At 44.0% G+C, this 15,479-nt stretch overlaps 2 protein-coding genes across 2 annotated transcripts; both read right to left on the bottom strand.

Moving 5' to 3' along the window:
* Nucleotides 1–3,811, bottom strand: ATP5F1E (ATP synthase F1 subunit epsilon). The gene is made up of 3 exons (XM_081148439.1): nt 3,646–3,811; nt 1,781–1,907; nt 1–151 (listed from the first exon to the last, which is right to left on the bottom strand). The coding sequence occupies exons 1-2, from the start codon at nt 3,675–3,677 to the stop codon at nt 1,784–1,786; spliced, it is 156 nt and encodes a 51-aa protein (XP_081004565.1). The 5' UTR covers nt 3,678–3,811; the 3' UTR covers nt 1–151; nt 1,781–1,783.
* Nucleotides 3,812–4,290: 479 nt separating this feature from the next.
* Nucleotides 4,291–13,619, bottom strand: PRELID3B (PRELI domain containing 3B). Its single transcript, XM_081148438.1, has 6 exons — nt 13,481–13,619; nt 9,686–9,854; nt 8,398–8,487; nt 7,888–7,958; nt 7,666–7,768; nt 4,291–6,309 (listed from the first exon to the last, which is right to left on the bottom strand). Exons 1-6 carry the CDS (start codon nt 13,510–13,512, stop codon nt 6,190–6,192), a joined length of 585 nt encoding a protein of 194 aa, XP_081004564.1. The 5' UTR covers nt 13,513–13,619; the 3' UTR covers nt 4,291–6,189.
* Nucleotides 13,620–15,479: the final 1,860 nt, after the last annotated feature.

The following is a 15,479-nucleotide window of genomic DNA, read 5'->3' as shown; positions in this document are numbered from 1 at the left end:
TGAGGGAAGCCTGCTTCAGTTTATTGGCATTGTCAATCTATCAACAAGACAGTATTTCCCCCCCATGAAGTGAGATCGTTTTCAATCTGCCATAACATGTGCCCACACGGCTTCACCTTGAAAATGTGGCATCTCAAGCTTTAGTCAGGGTCTAGGAGGAAAAAAGAAAATGCAAAAGTTGCTAGTCCTCTGTGTTTTCTTAAAAACCCAACATGAATGGGGAAAATAACTTCCTTACAATGAATTATATAACTGTGGCTTCAATTCACACAGTTGGTGAGGAACATTGGCTCTCCGCAGGGCCTTAGCTGAACAGGCACTTACTTCCCTGCTAAGTAAAACCAAACACTTGCCCAGCAATAAAGAAACTAATTTGCCTTTAAAAGACACTAAAATTCCCCTGTGATGATGGGGTGGGGGCCAAATCCCCTGCAGGACATGTGGAGAGTGGCCAATGTTTTGTTTATGGAGCTGGACACTACTTCCTGACCCAAGGATATCACAAGGTCAAGGGAGTGAGATGCAGGGTTTGGTTAGATTATGCTGCAGAGAAGGGCTGTGATTTTGTCAGTTAGCTCACTGTTAAAAACAAAACAATCCAACATAAAGCCAGGTCTCCTCACTCAGAATTATGAGAACAGACAGAGAGCCCCCAGAAAAAGGGCTAAATTCAAAACACTGCATCTCCAGACTCATAATAAAATATTTACTAATTCAAAATGAAAAGTGCTTAGGGGAGACAGTTCCAATAAGTAAAATTGCTCATAACCACAAGCTGCCAAAGAATTAATATTTATCACATCTCCCTGTTATTGTGGGTCAGAAGCTTTTTAAAAGCAAAACAAGAAAACTAAATCTAAAAAACATCTCTCTGATAATCTGCCTTGCTTATCTTTGAAATAACAATGTCAAAAAAGTGGTTTAGAGAGATCACTTTAGTAGTTTGGAGCACAAAAGTCCGACTGGTCAAAAACGGCCTTGTCACCTACAGAAAGTAACTTTACGTTGCCAACACCTTTGGAGAAGTGCAATGAGCCAAACCCTCTGAGAGCACAGTGCACTTGGCAAAGCAGGGCTCACTGCAGGGTCTTGCAGATTTTCCTGCTTGATAAATGGCAGGACTTTCACCTGCACTTGCAGCCCTTCCGTTCAGGTAGGATTTGCGAGAACATTAGCAGGTGTGGGGGAAACAAAAACACAAAGGACTGTAATTTTTCATACTCCTGAACTGTTATGTAATGCCAACTGCAATTACAGAAACGGGGAGTTTATCCTCCAGGTTATTTGACTTGGTGAAAATGAAACAGGTTTAATTAAAATGAGATGGCTCTCTACCTAAGCATTGCTAAATGAGCTGAAAAATCAACGTGCCAATTACTTCTGTTTGTCAGTGCCTCAAACAGCATTCTTTGATTTTGCCACGCGACTGCTGTAACCTATATGCTTTAGCCCTTTGCGGTCGTATTAAATTTGGACATGGGTGTTGTACTGGTCGGAATTAAGAGCTTTCAGAGAAATTATGTACTGATACATGAATGAATAGAGTTAAGATTCGTACAGTTCCTTGCTGTGGTGGCTGAGAGCAGACATACAACCGGAACGGTAAAAAAGCTTTGGTGGCTGAGAGTAGACAAACGACCGCAAAGGGTTAAATTATTATCCCACTAACTTCTACATGTACTGACTTACCAAAAATGGGACAAATTCAAAAGTAAAATTACTTTGACTTTTTCAAGTACTCTAAATATTTAAGATACAACTGTTCTCAGTCAGAACTTACACATTATTCCTTCTTCACTTTCACAATTTTTACACTGCTGCCGGAAGTCTTCTCGGCGCTTGCTCTGAATTCACTTTTCAGTGCATCCCTCACTGCTTTTGCACAGATCTGGGAATATCGGATGTAGCTAGGAGAAAATGAGAGATGATATAAAGTTAATTATCAAGGATCCAACCAGACTGGTTGTGAAACTGGTTTTCTTTTTCTTCCTATATTTTTAATTTTAGTTTGATGGTGCATTATTATGAAACTGGGTTTAGAAATGACAATGCTAAAAACAATCTATAAAAAGACCAGGAAGAAATGTACCAGAGTCTTAACTGGTGTTAGGATGGGTGGGCTTTAGTTTTTCTACTCTGTATTTTTTCCTTGCTTTAATATATATTAATTTAAAATAAAACATGCATAGATATTTTTTAAAAATCCCACAGCACAGGAAATAGACCAAAATGTTAAATGGAGTCTATAACATGAGGGATTTTCCCCAAATTCTCTACTTAAAACTTTTTCTTATATTATTTTTACAAGGTAAAGGATATATAATTAAAAGAGAAAAAAAGCTATTTTGAACGAAAAGTTCTTCCTCTGATTAACTATTTAAAGGTTTCACTGAGAATATTGGATTCTGTTTCACAATTCTGCCATGAAACATACTTCCCAATCAAGGTTCCCAAATTAAACTGCAATGGTCCTTTGAGAGCATCATCAATTCTAGCAAAATATCTAACCGCCTGCTTCTTCTTTGGTGGATGGACTCCCATCAACATCTTATTTTCCAGAAGATGTCAACTCACTTTTTACACTTTCTGAAAACAGGAAGGGGGGGAGGGTAGGGGGAGAGTGGTGCTGTCTAGTTTCTCATGTTTTCAGATGTGGGTTTTTTTTTGTTTTGGCCAAGAGGTAGGCGTTCCAATGCCTGCTTCCACACTTACTAACTGGGTGACCTTCAGGCTGTTCAATCTTTCAGCTCGTTTATTCACCCGGAAAACAATAGAATAAAATAGACGAATAATTATTGCCCCACAGGTGGGTGGGAGGAGGAGAGACAAAGTGTGAAAAGCATGAGTCACTGCATCCCTCACATAGTAGGTGCTTAATAAAGGGTACCCATTCCTGGACCTATCGTTCCAATTCTGCAAAACTCTGCTTGACCTCACAAGTCAAGAACTCTTGGGTTGCTCAGGTGTCCCACGGGCCTCTACCCACCACTAGAAGGTGCTACTTTATCCAGGCAGGTGAGGTGTGTCACCTGAAGAAGGTACTACGCTCGACTGGGTGACAGGCAGAGAAATCAGGTGTGCCAGGTAGCACAGGAACCTAGACGGGTCTTTCCGTTACACTAGAAGCTATGTCCTCAAATGGGCTCCGTATCTTAGCGTCCATGAGCCGCCACTACCTATGCGCAGGGCTCTGAGTAGGTAAGAGCAACGGGAGTTAATTCAAAATAAAAAACAAGTGTGTCTCATTGTAAAGGGCCCCATTTTGATGCTGGTAAAACCAGAAAAGGCTGAGTGGTCACATCAAGAGAACTGTTCCCCATCCTTCCAGCTCCCAAGTTTTATGTCATTTGTCACTTGTACCCCGCAGTGTCATGAGAAGGGCAAAGGCGTCCCTGAGAGCCGCGGTCTCCGGCACGGCGTCGCGTTCGCCCGAGGCCTCGGTGTCGCGCCAGGTGCAGGGCTGCACCGCAAGCAGGCGCGCCGATGCTCGCGCGCGCGGCCCCCACGAGGCGCCCGCCCCCGAGTTGCGCGGGCCTCCCCCGCCCGCCCGGCTGCCATCTTGGACGAGCCGCCGTCCGACCCCCGCGAGCCCGCATGACCTCCGACCCGGCCGCCCCGCGCGCCCCTCCTGAGGCCCGGGCTTACCTGAGCCCAGCCTGTCGCCAGTAGGCCACCATGATGTCGCGAGGCGGGGAGGCTAGTCGGACCGAATCGCGAGGACGCGTCAATGGCGGCTCAGCGCGCGACCCAGCGGCCGGAAGGTCAGGCCGGAGGAGCGGAAGGGGCGGGGCTCCCGACCTGCCAATCCCGCTGCCTCGGGCCCCGCCCGGGCGTTTTGAATGGCCTCTGCTGCCCCGCTGCCTGGAGCCAATAGGAGCGCGCGGCCCAGGCCGCGAGTGCCAATCCCCGGGCAGGCTGGCTGGCTGCGCCTGCCGATTGGCTCGGCGGGGGCCCGAGTGTGCCCCGCGGGCTTCCGTAGTACCCAGCCGGGGCAAGGGAGAGCCGGCGGGAACGCGAGGCCGCGTGGTCTGGGGTGCGAGACGCGCCACGTCCCCGCATGTTATTGAAAACACTTCCAACCCCAGGGCGGGGCAAAGACAGGCGGGGCAGGAGGGGGATGAAAAACGAGGGACACCCCCCCCAGACGTGGAAACCCGTCCCTGCGCGTCCAGTTGGAGGGGACTTGACTCCAGCAGAGCTGGGTTAGAGCTCTTGGCACTTAAGTGTATTCTTAGGAAAAAACACCTTATTTTGCTCTTCATATTTTAAAAAATTATAAGCAGGAAAAACCATAGTTAAAAGTTTTTATTAACACAAGAAAAGTTCTTAGTGTAGATCCACTTTTAATATTAAATAGGATAAGATGCTCCTAGTCCAAGAGTAATCTATGAATACTTCCAGTGTAGTCCTCTCAAATACATCTGCTTGCTGTGCATTTATATTTTAACAGGTGAAAGCCATAAACTACCAACTACTTAACCGAAAGGAAAATAGTAATTTTATCATTAGGTCTGAGTAAAACAAAATCGAACAGAATAAAATTTGTTAATTTTTTTTATCATCAGGGCATTCATTATACCTTTTTCAGAACAAGTATAATTTACATAAGTCATACAAGGCAACTTTTTATTAAAAATCAGTATTTAGCCATGTTTTGTTTAGCTTAAATGTTATTTCAATTGTAAAAACCATTTTTGGTTACAAAAAATAATAAAAAACCTTATTGAATTTCACTTGCTTTTACAAATGCCCCAAGAAGTCTTAAGCTAAACAATATCATAAGTAGAAAAACACTAATATTTAAGTAGTTTGTATCCTATTTCTGTGGTTTTTGTACATATATTGCCTGGTTGCTTTTACAGGAAACCTGACTAGAAGTTTTTAACATGACGCAAGTAAAATAACGGCAAGAGCTAATCACCTTTTAACAAGAATACTCTCTAAGCAACAATGGCAAGTATCAAAGATATTATTTACTGGTTGATAATGAACTGCTACAAAATATGAAACACAATACATTTACTGGATTGTTTTTCAGAGTGCAGCAGCCCTTTGGCTCCCAAAAGGAGGATTTTCCATAAATAAAAGCCACAAAACAATTCACATAGTGGTTGGTTTAGGCAATGCTTTTTCCTCCTTATGGTTCTTCTTCCCCACTGCCCCTGCCCTCCTGCAGTGGCAACGTATTATTAAAAACATTAAGTACCTGGGATTTGTGCCTCAAGATCAAGACATCATTTGAGCAATTTCAAATGATGTACAGCTCCTCATGTAAAAAAGATGTTTTGTGGTCATAATTACTTCAAAAAGTAATTAAATTCAAAGAACCTGGCAGATCATGTTTTAGCAATTACAGAACCATGATTCTGACACATGGCAATTTATAAGTTAGGCAAATGTGAAATGCTAAAAGATGTGAACAGCTGCTTTTCTGTGTAAGTTTAGAGTGCTGCAGAATTCCAGTAATGACTTTATTTTTTCACTTAACATAACCAGCCCACGATACAGCAAATTAAGTCATAAAGTACAAATCCAAGGAAGGTAATACCTTCACTTAGTTACAAAACTTTGGCAAATCAATACAGTACTCTTTGATAGAATAAAATCACATTTTTGATAGAGTTATATATTACTTGAGTAATAATTTTCACTCCAAAAATGTCATTTAAGTACCAAATTAAAACATTGTGGTTTTTAATGGTGGTTTATAGCAGAGCACGTTATTTTATACAAACTGGTATCTTTTAAAACTATGCAATTTCTCCTAGAAAGTGAGATCCCTCTTGAAGTTTACCCAGCAGAGCAATTTTGTCTATTTAGAGGTGGTTCTGCTTTGTCCTGGGGTTGGTCCAAGCCAGGTAGAGTTCCAATGCATGAAAAGCTTTACAATTCAACCTGAAGGAGATTTAATATACTAACACCAATTTTCAAGTACTTTTCAAAAATTGTTAAAATTTTCACATAAATATGGAATCTTCAAAACTCGATAGTCATTTCAAACACTAACAATTTCAGATGCTCCCTTTTATTTAGAAACCCTGTACCTCCTTGTTTTGATCAAGTCACATAGCCTTTCTTCGGCTTATTAAAAAAATTCTACCTAAAATATAGTTGTGTTTTTTAAATAACAAATAAATATAATATCAGCTAGTAGAGATCCGGGGGACTGGGTGTTGTAACCAACTTTCATCATTTCTCTACAAATGCTGCTGCTGCCATCGGTGTCCTTATGCTCCCTCTTGCTGAAGCTGTCAATTCTTCAATCTCTGCATTTAATTTATGTATTACCCATTCCATTGCTTCTCGGCCCTTTAAAAAAATCCAATACATTTATTGTTACCAAGTGAGAGCAAAGGCACATTATCAAATAAATGGCACATCAGGAAGGAGCAGGGAGCATTACAAATCTAACTAAGCCTCACTAAGATGGACCGATTTTGTCCTTGCTGCTGCGTCTTGATTTACTGAATGACAAATACCTTGAGCAACTGGCTTGCTCTACAAACTGATTTTCATTTTGTATGCAAAAAATGTTCTCAAAAGAATCTACAATTAAGTGACAGTGCTGTTTTACTTATATCATGATTAGAGTAGTTGCCCTTTTTGGGGGTGAGGTCAAACCCCTCTTCTTTTTGTCCATAAAAATTAAACCAAAATCCTATATAAGTTCTAAACCAAAGATTTAAACCAAAATTCTGAAAGATCTGGTCCCTGACTTCTTAACCATTCTCCCCTGGGACTCTCTGCAATTCCTCGAGGAAAAGAAGCAGTGGCATTTCATTTTTCCTCCCTCAGGGACTTTGCACACTCAGCCCATCTGAAATGCTCTCTGCACATCCCTCACAACCAGTCGCTACTATTCAGCACTCACCACCACTCACTGAACACACAGTGAACACTCTTGAACCTTCCTGTACTTTTCTTTTCCTAATGATTTGCTGTGCAATGAATGTCGCCTTCCCTCGTTCCACGAGGGCGGGGACCGCATTTCTTTATTTCCTGCTGCCCCCCCAAGTCTAGCCCAGCACTCTGCCTGGCACAGAGCGGGAATCTATCTATGAATATCTTTGGACTGCTGAATGATTACATTAAATGTTATAGAACAGTGCACTAAGCATCCTTTTCTCTAAACTTATTTAAATCATGTGCTTTCAATGGGGCAAAAATTAGCTGAGGTGGTGGTGAAAAAAATATTTTTTTATGTATAAAGCATATCTACCTACCTACCACCTACCTTTCTATCTACTGATCTACCTATCATCTATCATATTAAGTAACTACACGGGGTAAGGTGATTAGGAAAAAAATGTCTAAAATGGATCTGGGACAGGGGGAGATGATAATGAAAAAAGGTTGAGAATTGGTGCTTTAAACGACGACACATGGCGATATGCAATTGAGCATTTCCCACATGCTGGTCCCTGGGCCATGCACTTTCCTTATCTCATTGACTCTTCAAGTCTAACCCTGTAAGATGGGCAGTTAATCTCAACTTCACAGATGGTAAACTAAGGCACAGAAAGGTTAACTTAACTGCCCAAGGTTGAAAGGGCTGGTAAGAGTTAGAGCTTGGGTGTGGACACCCAGATGTGCTGAGCCCCAGAGCCTGTGTGAGTAACAAACAAAACCCAGGAATAAAAGCAACCAGGAGACAGCCTCACATACTTTACTGGCGTTGGAAGATATCGTGTTCGCCATCAGCCCTTCCAGGTAACTACTGAGGCTGACTCCTTTCACAGTGATGATGGCCTCTTGAGTCAAAACAGTTCTGGAACAAAACAAATTCACACAGCCTCAGAACCATCTGAATTTCATTTTTAAAGGAAATATTTGGTAAAAAAATTAAAACACCTGTAAAATAAGTTTGTTAAAACATTTTTTTCTTACCTTTCTGGGTCCTGAGGATGTGGTTTATATATAAGTCTCTCATCTACTGAAACCATATTTGTAAATGAAATCTACAGAAATTAAAAAAAAAAAATCAAATCATTTTGGAAATCAAGATTAGAAACATTTCCAAAATTAATTTACAAACCCAAATCTTGCTAGCTAAGTATAAAGAACAAATAAACCACTTAGATATTACTGTGCAAATAAAATTCAAATTTTACTATTCATTGCTTACTTTTTATTAAAAAATAATTCTACAAAAGCATTACAAGAGTAATAACATGCACAGAATCCTGAATTCATTTTATTGAGTGCTGAACCCTAGAAATGCTAAGCAGGCTCACTGGAGCGGTGAGGCTAAGCTGCAAACAGGCAAAGATGACAGAACATGTGAGTGCTGACTGCCTAAACCCCCACGCAGAGCCAGATTCACCTCTTCAGTTCTAAGAGAAACAAAAACTTAGGCCAAATAGTTTAAAATAAAAACAAAAGGAAGCCAAAACTTACATTAGTGGATTTAAGTTCCATTGTTTTCTCTACAGGATCAACTACAGAATGTTCTTGCACATATGTTTTGGTTCTTGCTGCACCAATCAGCTAAATAAAAATCCACAATTAGTAATCAGAGGAAGGATTTCTAACAAGTGTATCAATAGTTTACTTGAAAGTAAAATGTGTTAGTCTTGAACCAAAAATCTGTTTCTTTAAAAAAAAAAAAATGAGGCATCAGACAAAGGTCAGAAAGGAGGCCTATCTGAGAGAGAGTATCAGGAATTCACACCCCATGGATGAGATGAGATTCCACAAAACACCCTCCCAGAGGCGCTTAGCAAGCTGCCCACCGAGGAGACGTACTGTAGGAGGCAGGATGCTGCACCTGCCAATGTGACCAAGGAGCAGGGGACTGAAATGTGGGGCTCAGAGTATCTGGAGAAATCAGGAAAAGGAGAGCTCAGGAGTGCCAGTCAGCATCTTCCTAGAGCCATCCAAGGGAGAGGGTGCCAATACCTCATTCTCCAGACAGGAAACAGCCATGTAATAAAAGAGGACATTACACCCAGTGAGTGGCACTCCCGAGGCTCTGGCCCCAAGGGAATCACCCAAGTTTGCTTATTTCTGTGTCCCCATTACCTAATGCAGTAGTTTGTACAAAGGAAGCAATCAGTACCTTCCTGTTGAAAACTGTGCACTTTCGTTTTCTGGGTGGATCTACCTTCGAGAAAGGGAACTTCTACCGAAAACTAGGTCCACTTATCATACCAGAGTTCTCCCATACTACAAATTTGCATTCTGGTTTCTTGCTGGTTAAATCAAATCACTAAAGCCTGCTTGCTTGTACCTGAATAGAATTACGTTTTGAACTGTATGGGGAGGAGGACCAGACCTTGGAATAATGTGGCAACAGCCAAGTCCAAGAAAATGCTGCTCTCCACATGTGCACGAACCACTGCTGACAACACAGCGGTCACCTAACAGTCCACCAGATCATTACTTCCAAATCTTACTATTCGTCTCAACTTGCTGGCAAAAGCAGGAAAAACAGAATATAACTCTTTTTAGATTACAGAGCATTACCTGGCTTCCTTCAGAAAGTTTTATTAGGTGCCTTCATGAAGACTGTAATAATATTTCCAATTCATTATACACTCATAACTCAAGTTTATTATAATACAATTTGAACTGATGCAAAAATGACATTTAGAATCTGCTCCCACAACCTATTTGAAATTATAATGTGGTTTGGAAAACTTTCTCCCCAGCAGTCACATTTCTGCAGGAATAAAGACACACTTACAGATTTCACAATGGAAGGCAGTCCCCACTCTGTGCTGAGAAGTCTATGGCTGTGCAACTTTCCAGAAGGATCTACATGTCTGTCCAGTACATCGACTCCAACCACGCTTGGGTTCATAGGGTTTGGGTATTTCTGCATTGCAGCTGTTGTAACAGTTTCCCACGGGTGGCTGCAACATAAAGCACAAACATTTCAAAATATGCATATAAATTAAGCCAGTTTTATAATCCACCAAATTATTCTTTACAATGGAAGTTTAATTTACTTAGGGACAATTATTTTCTGAAACACTGACTGAAAGATGATTTTGGGGGCTCAATCTACATTTTAATTTAAACCTATATAGGTTTCAGTATTTTTCAGCGCACAGGTCATATGGTGCAATTAATTTCTTTAAAGATTAAAATAGCTTATAGAGCATCACAGTAGTTTCTTAAACAATCTTTCCTATTTACCCATGTCCACTTTCTCATGTAAATTGTTTCTAAGAACCAAATTCATAAAAATGTAGTTAAAAATTATGTTCTACAGAAACAAGCAGCAGAAATTGTTATATTATCCTTTTGTCTGATCCCAATTACAGTATGAAGCTATAAAGTAACAAGAGTAAAGTAACTTATATGCACTGTAAATTCTTAGTGATTACAAAAAGATTCAAACATCACAGATTTAAATACCATATTAAAAATGTATTTTTCTCTATATTAAGGTAATAAATAACAGTGACCCCGCCAGTCAATCTTTATCCATTGCTTTGCCCCAAGGAATGATTCTGATTGGTTTGGAAAAGATCACTCAATATAATAAAATGTTTTTAAGATGCTCCTAATATGCTATTTTCTAATATTCTTCCTAATATAGTAAGATCTGCTCATCTTCTAGGATTGAAATGGAATTTGCTGCAACTTTATCTCTCGACAAAGCACGTGAGCCTGGTGATTCGAATGTGATGTACATTCGTTCACTTTACAACTTATGTGCATAGGAGGCTGTACAAAAAACACCCTGCTCAAAGGAGCCCGCGTTAACTACACTGACCAGGAAAGGCGCCTTAACTTTTCAGAGAACTGAGCCTGACAGCTGCTTCGCGTCCACAGAAGGAAAATCTCAATACCATTCATTTCCCAGAACCCAGGACAACTAGTGACATTATTTTTAATGTTTTCATTTGTGCTACAATATTAAATGAATCTCATTTTGTTTTTAATCTCAGGCCTTACTCAGCAATCAATGCAGTTATAAAAGTGGAGCTACTTTATTAATCTACACAGTCCCCACACATAGGACACAGGACAAGCACTGACTGTTACCAAGGCGACTATCTAAAATGAAAATCAGACAAACCCTTTGCCCAGCTCCATCTAGTACCCTACCATGGTCAGCTGGACTTCTTGCACTTAACTCTTTCCCCCATCCCCTCAAAAAAAGAACAACTGCATGGCTTCAGGGTGGTTGTGTAACATTTGTAATCCAGCCCTTCTCTCTTCTCTGAGCCAACCTGAAAACACCAGTGTTGACTTAGCTTGAACTAAGACTGCTTTATGAAACAGAACTGGCTCAAACATTACAAAGGCGGCCTATTATGATTAAGTCTTCCCACAATTAATTTAAACTCTATCAGTGTAATTATGTGACAAGACCTCACACTGAAACATTCAAAGACAGCACCAAAGGGCAGTCTGAAGAACCTGGTGGTGGCTTACTGACCTGTCCAATTTCTTCACCTATAAAACGAGGCGGGAGACACTGTTAACTCCACTGAAGCAACAAATTCTGCCAGTCCCAAGAACAGTGCCTGGTACATAGTGGGCACTCACAGCTGCTGAAGGAGTCAATGAATGACTTCACAACTGGATGCCAACTACATGCAAGGCCTCAGAAGAAAGTATGGGAAACCAAAGATGGGTAAGACACAGAATGATGACTTAGATACTATTGTTAGATAGGGTCATCCTTAAGATGGGAGATTTTTAGGAGAGAATACTTTAATTTCAGGTACATGAAGTTTGAAGGGCCAGTGGGGCATGTGAGTAGAGGGGTCTGGTAGGACCTGAAAATAAGGATTTGAAGTTCAAGACTGGCTGAAGCCCAAGGTACAGATTTTGGTGCACCCTAAGTGTGTATGAATCAGCTGGGACCTTGATGGAAAAGCCCTGAGTATCTAGAGAGAGTCAGGATGAGGACTTCTTCTCCCAGGACATGCACAGCTTTTACTTGAACATGTCTATCTTCTGGGAGGAGGGTCCCACAGCCTTTCTCAAATCTCAGAGAAGTCTGTGACAAAAAGAGAAAAAAAACAATTAAGAATCTCTGATAAAATGCCAGACAAGAATCTCACTGAACACTTACAACGAAGGGGGAGATTAGAGGGAAACATTAAAAAAGGCCAGAGCGGAGACAGGCTGGGGACAAACCAGGGAACAGTGTGTCAGGGAAGACAGAGAAGAACGTTCCGAGGGGACACAGTGCCAACAATAGAGAAGAACGTTCTAAGGGGACACAATGCCAACAATAGAGAAGAACGTTCTAAGGGGACACAGTGCCAACAATGGAAGCATTTAAACCTGGAAGATCACAAGGAATAAACCACCCAATCCCAGGGGCTGAAATGGAGCAGTGAAGAGTGCGACCCAGGTGAAGAACACTAGAAACACTACAAATTTAGGGTCTTTGCCCCAGAATGATAATAGACCAGGAAGAAAAGATATCTGTGTCTGTTTCACTAAGTAGGTAAGAAGTTTACAACTTCTTTTAAAATTGCCCAGGGAAATACTGTTAAATCAAATGGTTAGACTAGAACACACGACAAAGCTCTGAAAGTTAAAACAGTGTGGCTACCAGAGCAAGATCAGTGGAATTGAAAGAAAAGCTGAGAAATGAATTCACATATAAATCTGGGCAGTCTGGGACAAGGGTGGCGTTGCAAACCAGGCAGAAGATGAATTAGTCCAGTGTGCTGGGGTGACTACTAACTATTTAGGCAATGACAACACACTGGCCTATACGTGTGGTTCTTTTGTACATGGAATCACAGACTCAGAAGGAAATTTAACTCCCAACATCCAACTGATTTGAGGCCCATTCACTTCCATTACTACAAGTTTCTGCTGACCCAGAGACGTCACTGAGTGCGGCCTCCAGGACACCGCGCACCTGCGGCCCTGTCCAGCACTGCCCTTCGTGTCTCAGCTGGAAATTCGTGACCTGAGGTCACACCGCTCACTGGAGCCAGCGCTGGACCTTGAACTCCGATCCAGGACTTCAAGGCAACGAGCTGCCGGAAGTTTCGCCTCCAGGTCGCCTGAGCTCATCAAATCACACTGGAGGTAAGAGGCTCCACCCAAACGGCGGCGGGGCCACCCAGGGCTCTGGACCAAGCCCACGCTTCCTGTGGGAATTCTGGGGTCCGTGTCCCACGGGCTTGGGAAGGCCGGGTGTGCAAACGAGGGGCCGCTCGCACCCCGAGTGTCGCCCAGGACCTCGTGCTCCGCGACGCTCCCACCACCCCGAGGCTTACCAGCCGCAGGAGCCTCGCCTCTGGCCCCCCTCCCGGCCGGGGCGGGGGCTGCGCCTGGAGGTCGGGGCCCTGTGCCCTGGAGGCCCATTTCCCGGGGCAGGGCGGCGTGGGGGGCCCCGGAACCCGCCGGGGCTCAGGCCCAGCCACCCACCTTGGCCCGACGCCTGGAAGCTTCCTGAGGGGCGCCTCGACCTCGCCACCATTCCAGGCCCGACCTGCCCTCACACGCCCCACAGCGGCCCCGCGCCCCACCAACCCGTCCCACATCCCGAACTCACTCAAAGACGTGCTCCGAAGTCCAGATCTTCATGGTGCCGGCGGCCTGCGCGGTGTCCGGGCGGCGCAAAAAGGCAAAGAGGCCACACAGGCCCCCGCCCCGCCCCCTCGCTACCCGGCCGGCCGCGCAGCGCGCACGCGCCGTCGGGCCCGACGCCGGGGACGTCCCCACGCACTGCCCCACGCCCTATCCCGGCCCGGGTTTGGCCCCAGCCTTGCGCGCGGCGCAACAAAACCCCGCCCCTTAGCGCCGGGCGCACCGCGTCGGCGCAGTTCCGGGAGCAGCTCCCGCAGCCGCCGACCCAGGCGCTGTGCTGCGCAGGCGCGGCACGCGGCCGGCGGCCCGCCCCCTCGCGGGCGTCGCGGGGAGCGCTGACCTCTGTGCAGAGTTGGGCCCGGCTCAGCGGGTCCCCGGGGCGCCCCCGCCGCGCCCGCCCGCCCGCGGTCACTTTGCGTTGCGACATGGCCCGTGCCTGTAGCGTTCGCTTGAGCAAGCGTTCATGGCGCCCCATTAGAAAACTCCCCCACCTCCTGCCGCAGCCCGGCTGCGGGGCTCAGGGGCGTGCAGCCCACCTAGCGAGCAACTCCGCTTATTCCACCTGCACTTCAGGGATTGTGACCCTGGGTGAAAAAAAGAGAGACAGAGAAACACCAGACTGATGAATGGCCGAGTGAAGGCCCTCGCTCGGCAGCACGGGTGCTGGGCGGGAGAGCTGGGAAAGCGTCAGGCCCGGCGTGGGGGACGGGCTTGAGCTCAGAGTCACCCTGCAGGGGCCCCCCTTCCTCAGCAGGCCCGGCCCTAGCGCCTCCGCAGCAGCCTGTCGTATTCTTCTTAGTAAGTGCTTCTCATTCTCGAGATCATCTCGTTTGTTTGTTTAACTCCCCTTGAGGGCAAGGATCTTTCCTGTCTTAACAGTGACTCTCAGTACCTTGCCTATAGTAAAGGCTCAGTGATAACTTGTTGAAAAACAAAATAGTAATTTGTGGAATAAGTCAATTACTGAAATCATCCAGTTTATCTGTTCAACTTCCACTAGACTGTAAGGCCTGGAGGGTGAGGCTCTTGTCAGACTTGTTCCATGATCCCCTACATGACAATGCACCTAAATAATAATTTGTTGCATGATTGAAGGATTGAAGGAATGACTAAGAAGTGAGTGGGCAGGAGGGAATGAATGGCATGTGGTTTCAGCCACAGATGAGCCTGATGTAGTGGACAACCTGCCTGCCCTGCTTTCAGAATAAGCCCTCCCTCCCTTGGTCCCCCCACAGTTCACAACTTTGTACCCCCGTCAGAAAATTTGAGACTTTAAATGATGGCTGCAGAGGAAAATTTTACATCTGGTTACTTAAAGCTAGTTAGAAGCGCTGCCTCATTTTTTTAGTTCATTTTATTGTTAAAAACAAATAAAAGCCAGGTTAATTTAGGGGGAGGATAATTTTTTAAAAATAGCTAAAGTCCTTTATGTAGAAAAAACAGAAAAATTACATTAGGCAGGAAGGAAATAATATGCTTGGGTAGTTGCTAAGTGCAATTTGTGGTACCTAGGACTTAAAAAGACCCCTACAGTACTTAGAGTGAATTCTTGGGGAGGTAATGCTTCGAGGCTTGCTGAGAGTGCCTCCTCCTTGATTAAGACTCGAAGTTAATATTGCTGGTTGTTAAAAACTGGCTCGGGAACCATCAGAACAGAACAGCCTGTACCTGCTATTCCTGGACCTCCATGAAGCTATTCAACATCTGGGATTACTCTTCTGTTTATTTTAGAAAATGTTTTCTGTCCCCCTTCACCCCCAGTTCAAGATTTTTTGAAAGTTAAATGACACCTGTCATCTTCTTCCCATTCTATAGCAGCCCATTTTACTTACTGCATCTGGAGGGATGGGGATGGGGTCATGGAAGGATGGAGATCTAGGACCCAAGCATCTTTTCTGTGTGTCCCCAAGGTGGGAATAATGCCACCTTGTACCTGAATTTGGAGAGCAAGACTTTTACATACA

This window comes from Miniopterus schreibersii (assembly GCF_964146895.1).
Source record: "Miniopterus schreibersii genome assembly, chromosome: 10".
In the NCBI taxonomy this organism is placed as follows: Eukaryota; Metazoa; Chordata; class Mammalia; order Chiroptera; family Miniopteridae; genus Miniopterus; species Miniopterus schreibersii.
Note: the sequence above shows the minus strand (reverse complement) of the source record. Positions and strands in the feature narration are given on the sequence as shown.